The sequence below is a fragment of the Cebus imitator genome, unplaced genomic scaffold (assembly GCF_001604975.1).
Source record: "Cebus imitator isolate Cc_AM_T3 unplaced genomic scaffold, Cebus_imitator-1.0 Scaffold36, whole genome shotgun sequence".
In the NCBI taxonomy this organism is placed as follows: Eukaryota; Metazoa; Chordata; class Mammalia; order Primates; family Cebidae; genus Cebus; species Cebus imitator.
The window spans coordinates 673,142-680,414 of NW_016107351.1; the positions used below are offsets into that span (position 1 = coordinate 673,142).

The 7,273-nt window shown below is 46.6% G+C and overlaps 1 protein-coding gene across 1 annotated transcript in view; it reads right to left on the reverse strand.

Moving 5' to 3' along the window:
- FOXK2 (forkhead box K2) overlaps positions 1-7,273 on the reverse strand; it is an 86,355-nt gene that overhangs the window by 27,280 nt on the left and 51,802 nt on the right. The window contains exon 4 of the mRNA XM_017524718.2: positions 7,014-7,160. Coding sequence (XP_017380207.1) covers positions 7,014-7,160 — 147 coding nt within the window. The remainder of the gene's footprint in view (positions 1-7,013; positions 7,161-7,273) is intronic.

The window sequence follows — 7,273 nt, forward strand, 5'->3', positions numbered from 1 at the left end:
AAAAAAAAAAAAAAAAAAAAAAAAAGCCCAGCTAAGGGTTTCCCGACAACCTGAAAAAGCCCCCCGCCCCTGCTGTGGCCTGATTCGCGCTGACGAAAGCTTGGTTCATATAAACATTTCATGAATTGATGTTAATGTGTAGATTCAAAAGTAAGCTATCAAAGTGTTAAAACGGTGGTAACTCAAACAAAATCTGAAGCGATCCAAAAGATCATTTCTAAACACCCCATTAACCTTATTAGAATTGCAAGCCTCAGCCTGAAATTCCAAACTGTCAAAGGTGACTAAGAAATCCCACATGTGAAATAACACTTTCCAACCAACCTCGGGAGTGTTCAAGTGCCATCCTAACGCCTTTGGCCCCTGTGGATGGAGGAACTTCATGGGCAACACGAGGAGGTGGGCTCGGCTGTGCATGGGATTTGTGACACTGCTTACAGTAAGTGCATCGGATGAGAGAACCACAGACACTCGCCACGTTTTATCACTGGTCTTGGCTGATGCCCAGCCTTTCTATCAATGCCCCCAGAAAATCAAATATCACTGTTACCGCTGCCCTGACAAAGACAGAGAAGGGAAAGCTTTGCGGACTGCTCTCAGAATTTTAAGTGTGAAATAGAGGGTAGATTCCAAGACGCTGTATGAGGAAAAGCAAATGCAGATGATGGTAACAGAAAAGGCTCCAGTGGTAGAAGCGGCAATCCCAGGCACTGCCTTAGGGAGCTGACAGTCCCCTCGCTGTTGTTGCTGGCCCGATCCTCCCAAGCAGGAACTCAGAAAGAACTCCTGCCCCACACAGCGTCCGAGGCTGAAGAGCAGACAACATTCGACAAGCCCCAGTGAAGACTGTGGCTGCCCTGCCTGATGTGGAGTCATTTAATGGCACGCTGTTAGGAGGAAAGGTTAGCACAGTGGGAATCTGGAAACACAAAAGGTGACTTCGGGGAACCGGGCTTTCGAGCCATGTGAACAATAAGGACACGATGGGCCAGAAGGCGTGACGCAGGAGCGTCACCACCACCATCACTATGAGACGCAAATAAGTTCGTGGAACTGGGGAGCTGCTATTTTCTGTCCTGAAAACATAAAATAACCCAGTCCGCGTCATCAGAATAGATTCTAACCTGTTTTATTCTCTGATCCACCTCCCTAAAAACAATCCCAAGAGCAAATGAGGAAAGATTATTTGTGATTTGCCAGGCAGGAGACTCTAGAAAATATGAGGAAGCAATGAGACATTTAATGTAGACACAAACAGAATAAAGTAACTATGTTTCTAAGGTAATTTAAGGCCGTTGTAATTTGATCAACCCAGGATGGATGTTCCTTCATTCTATTGCTACATTTATTAAAACCACATTAATTGGACTCTACTGATTCAGAAATTATAAAGCTTTCAGAGAAAATGTGGGCTGTTATTCTTTAACGCCAAACAAGAACAGGATCTGCAATTTTGAGCCAATTTTCTTTCCCTCAAAGCCTTTCCAAATTGAGCTTCTACTGAAAATCAGCCCTTCCTGAGCAGCAGCTCCCTCCCTTCTGGGGTTCCACTCCGTGCCTTCCTGGTGAGCCTTTCTAAGCAGACCCCGAGCTTCTCGAGGACAGCTTGTCTACTTAACCTTGCCCAGCCCTGGGTGCCCCTCCAGTGTGCATTCTGCACAGAAAGGAGGTGTGCAGAAACTGAGAAGGGACAGCCAGTTCATTGCAGAGGATGCAGGATGGGTCTAATGTACAGGAACGCTGCCAAACAGCAGGGGTGAGGGTGAGTGCAGAGCATGGTCCTCACTCTAAAAGAAACCAAGGTATGGGTGCAGTAGCTCACAACTATACTCCCAGCACTTTAGGAGGCCGAGGCAGAGGATGGCTTGACTCCAGGAGTTTGAGAACAACCTGGGCAACACAGTGAGATCCTATCTCCATGAAAATGTTTTTTAAAAGTAGCCAGGTGCGGTGGTACACACATGTTGTCCCAGCTACTTGGGGGAATTACTTGAGCCCAGCAGGTTGAGGCTTCGGTGAGTTATGACTGTGCTACTACATTCTAGCCTTAGTGACAGAGCAAGATCCTGTCTCAAAAATAAATAAAAGAGGCCGGGTGCGGTGGCTCATGCCTGTAATCTCAGCACTTTGGGAGGCCAAGGCAGGTGGATCACCTGAGGTCAGGAGTTCGAGACCAGCCTGGCCAACATGGTGAAATCCCAACTCTAGTAAAATACAAAAATTAGCTGGGTATGGTGGTGCACATCTGTAGTCCCAGCTACTCAGGAGGCTGAGGCTGGAGAATCGCTTGAACCCGGCGGGCAGAGGTTGCAGTGAGCTGAGATTGTGCCACTGCACTCCAGCCTGGGAGACAGAGTGAGACTCCGCCCCCTCAAAATAAAATTTAAAAACCAGCTCTAGTCCTCTTGGAGTGTGAGAGCCCAGTCTTTTCAAACTTTTCATAGTTACAACAACTATCTCAGTTCTGGGCTCGATAAAATTATAAAACCATAAAAAGTCATTTTGGAGTCAGTGAGGCCTGGAGCTGCGGCATTCGTGGTGCAGAGAGCCCAGTGGGGCACAGAGGCCGGGCCGGTGCATGGCCACAGCTAAGTACCCAGGGCTGGGCCTGGCATGCAAGTGCTGACCCGACTGAGCAGTGAGCAGGCTGCCGCACCTGGCATGCAGGTTGGGCCTCGGCGGGGGCGGGGTGAGCAGCAGCGGCAAGGAGCCCACTCAGAGTGGCAGCAACACACACATTAGAAGAGAGCTTTGGCCTTGGCCATTCTGGTTTTTTTTGTTTGTTTTTTGTTTTTAAAATAATTTTCTTTCTTTTTTTTTTTTTTTGAGACGGAGTTTCGCTCTTGTTACCCAGGCTGGAGTGCAATGGCGCGATCTCGGCTCACCGCAACCTCCGCCTCCTGGGTTCAGGCAATTCTCCTGCCTCAGCCTCCTGAGTAGCTGGGATTACAGGCACGCGCCACCATGCCCAGCTGATTTTTTTTGTTGTTGTTGTATTTTTAGTAGAGACGGGGTTTCACCATGTTGACCAGGATGGTCTCGATCTCTTGACCTCGTGATCCACCCGCCTCGGCCTCCCAAAGTGCTGGGATTACAGGCGTGAGCCACCACGCCCAGCCTGGCCATTCTGGTTTTAAATGGCAAGCTATAAGCTCTGTGTTTTTCTGCACTGATGTGTCACTTATTAAATACTTCTGTACCTTAAAAAAAATCATTCTGGGAGGTAAATGCAAACAAGGGAAAGACAGAGGCCATCTTCTCAGACAGGATTCCTCAGACGATCTCATCACACTCTCGGATGTCCTCTGTGGATTAACAAAAAGCCAGGCCATAGGGACACAATGTAAGACACTGGCTTTTGTTTTCAGCCAGGAAGTCAGAATCAGGTCTGCTGCACTGGGAAGGGCGACTCAGAGAATCTCATGACAGAGAAAGGGCCCATGGGGGTCAGTATGCCAACAGCCAGGGGTACAGCTGAGGACAGAAAGAATTTAAGAGGACATGTCCGGCCGGGCACGTTGGCTCACGCCTGTGGGACGCCGACGCGGGGGATCATGAGGTCAGGAAATCAAGACCATCCCGGCTAACACGGTGAAACCTCATCTCTACTAAAAATACAAAAAATTATCCGGACGTGGTGGCATGTGCCTATAGTCCCAGCTACTTGGGAGACTGAGGCAGGAGAATCTCATGAAACCAGAGGCTGAGGTTGCAGTGAGCCAAGATCGCACCACTGCACTCCTGCCTGGGTGACGGAGCAAGACTCCATCTCAAAAAGAAGAGTACATGCCCATGAACTGGGGCTATCTGAAGGAAATAATCCCTCTCTGCTAAATTAGCTGGAGCTACAAGGCATGAAATGACACAAGAGCAGCCTTACTGGGACAAGAGATGCAGCTGCAGACATACAGACCTTGATCCAGACAGGAAAGAAAATCTTTCAATAAATACAAGTTTAGGCTGGGCGCGGTGGCTCACGCCTGTAATCCCAGCACTGTGGGAGGCCGAGGCGGGTGGATCACGAGGTCAAGAGATCGAGACCATCCTGGTCAACATGGTGAAACCCCGTCTCTACTAAAAATACAAAACATTAGCTGGGCATGGTGGCGCGTGCCTGTAATCCCAGCTACTCAGGAGGCTGAGGCAGGAGAATTGCCTGAACCTGGGAGGCGGAGGTTGCGGTGAGCCGAGATCGCGCCATTGCACTCCAGCCTGGGTAACAAGAGTGAAACTCCGTCTCAAAAAAAAAAAAAAAAAAAAAAAAAAAAAAAAAAAAAAAAAAAAAAAAAAAAAAAAAAAAAAAAAAAAAAAAATATATATATATATAAAAAAAAAAAAAAAAAAAAAAATATATATATATATATAAGTTTAATAACAGTTCAATAGAGAGGGGTGCTTGACATGTGTTAGTCCGCAATTCTCTGCCTAAGTGGGCTGTGCAGGCACCCGCAGTAGCTGGCAGAAAGCAGTGCACGCATGAGAGGTCCCATGGGGTCCTCACCACTCCACGACCGTGGTCCAGGGGAGCCTTGCCCCAAGGGCTCTGCGCCCCAAAAAAGGCCTATTCTGACTTCCTGAGTTGAGCCCCTACCGTAACTGAGGCCAGGCCTTTATCCATCCACCCTCTTTAACAGGAAAACCTTGTCCTACTCATAGGTAGTTCCAAAATAAATGGATGTTAGAAAAAACACACGGAAATACAACCTAAGAGAAACAGATGAAAGTCTAATAAAGCTTCTTAGAAACACTCACATCACAAAGCACCAGGTAAATGGTATTTCGAACCATCAGAATAAGCTGCACTTAAACTCTTAGGAACCCTCACACGCCTCCAGGCAGCAAGCCCGACTCCATGTGGAGTTTCTCTCCTTTACAAAGCAATAAAGCCATGGTCACTGGAACATGAATGTAAGTTATTGTCTGGGTGGGTGGATGGGTGTGTGTGTGTGTGTTATTGTCTGGTTGTGTGTTATTGTCTGGTTGTGTGTGTTATTGTCTGGTTGTGTGTGTGTTATTGTGTGTGTGTGTTATTGTCTGGTTGTGTGCATGTGTGTTATTGTCTGGTTGTGTGTGTTATTGTCTGGTTGTGTGTGTGTGTTATTGTCTGGTGTGTGTGCGTGTGTGTGTTATTGTGTGTGTGTATATATACACAGTTCGAAGCACAGTCTTTTTTTTGAGAGGGAGTCTCACTCTGTCGTCCAGGATGGAGCTGGCTCACAGCAACCTCCGCCTCCTGGATTCAAGCGATTCTCCTGCCTCAGTCTCCTGAGTGGCTGGGATTACAGGCACCCTCCAACACACCCGGCTAATTTTTGTATTTTTAGTAGAGACAGGGTTTCACCACGTTGGCCAGGCTGGTGTCGAACTCCTGACCTCATGACCTGCCTTGGCTTCCCAAACTCCCAGGATTACAGGCATGAGCCACCGCAACCGGCCAGCCTCACTTTTTTAAGTTAAAGTATAGTAAATAGGGCCAGAATTTAGTGTGCAATATGTTGAGACCCTGACATGTAGCTAGATATGGAACTAATCTCCAAATCCAGCATTTCCCTAATGGTCATTTAAGAAATGCCTTCTTCCTGTAAACAGGGAAGCGGGCAGGGCAGGGTATAGACACTCCAGTTAAGGGGGGCATGAGGTGGGCCAGAGAGGAGGCTGGGTCTCATTCTGTACCTTCCATGATTAAAGACCCTCAAGCCCCTCCACAAAGAAAATATGGAGTATGTGGTTGGTAGGCTTTTTCTTTTTGAGACAGGGTCTCGCTCTGTCGCTCAGTGTAGCAGTATCATCACAGCTCGCTGTAACCTCTGCCTCCTGGGCTCAAGTGATCCTCCCACCTCAGCCTCCAGAGTAGCTGGGACTACAGGCGTGAGCCACCACACTCAGCTAATTTTTTTTTATTTTTTGTAGAGACAGGGTTTCGCCATGTTGCCCAGGCTGCTCTTGAAATCCTGGACTCACGCAATCACCTGCCTCAGCTCCCAAAGTGCTGTGATCACAGGCATGACTTACTGTGCCCAGCCAGTAGGCTATTTTTAACATAACCTGTGTATACATCTGCAGTTAAAAGAAAAAAGGACCTTCCCTCCAATAAAGGGAAAACAGTTGCCCCGCACCACCCTCATCACTAAGCCACGTAGTTCCGATATGTTTTTAAGAATCATTTACTCATTACAAGAAACCCTCAAAGAAACTTACAGATGTTACTGGATACCTAATGAATTCAACAACTATAAGCATACATACATTTCTTCTCTATGTTTTTCGTATTCTATATTTCACACTTACCCATTGTCAAATTTTCTCAAATAGCAAGATGCTCCTACACATCTAGTAAATAGCCATAAGACACAGATACACAGAAAGAGAAAAAACCTACACAGTCTCAAGGGTTACAATTATTGGTGCGTAAGCTGACCAAAGGGAATATTTTGCAGATTTCAAAGTGTCCTGGGGGTAGCCCCAGGCTTCCACGAGCAGGTGGGCTGCCCAGCTCAAACAGGGAACACCACATTCATCTGTTTTAGACCCTGGCCACCTGGTTAAGATGTCCTCTGAGAAAGCTGTTTCTTGGTAAAACACAGTTTGAAAACCCTCTCTGCAAACTTCAAAACTTCTGTCCATTAGCAGGAATAGATAAGGAAGACAGGAGAATGCTAACGGAAAGGAGAGGCTGGGTTTTCAACTTTCCTACAATTCAATATGAAATGCATTGGTCAAAGGGAAATAGCTCCAACAATCCACACTTCACAAACCCCATGCAGACGAATCTATTTCCATAAAACACAAAACATGTAGGTCCAGACATTCTCCTAGAACCATGCTTCCTTCTGCTCTACATGAAGAGGGTGAGAGCATGGCGGCACTGGCCCCCAAATCCTCTTCCTCTCAGCAAGGGAGGCTCCCTCACCTCCTACCTTCCTAACCTGTGCCTACGTTAAATATAGCAGCCGCTCCAATTACTTCTTGGTATCAGTTAGTCTCTATTTAATAACAAACTGAAAGGCACTTACCTGCCAGCCCTTGTCCGCTGTCCTATAGTAGGGATAATTTTTAGTGATGTGTGTATAAATCCCATTCAGGGTGAGCTGTTTGTCGGGCGCCATTGTAATTGCTTGTACTATTAGTTGTGCATACGAGTAGGGTGGCTTTGAATCATCCTGTATTTAAAAATAAAAACAAAAAGAGAGTACTGAAGTTACCACATTTTTTACTAAATTTACTAGATTTACAGATTCTCGATGCTTTGATACCTCATTTTTTTTTTTTTTTT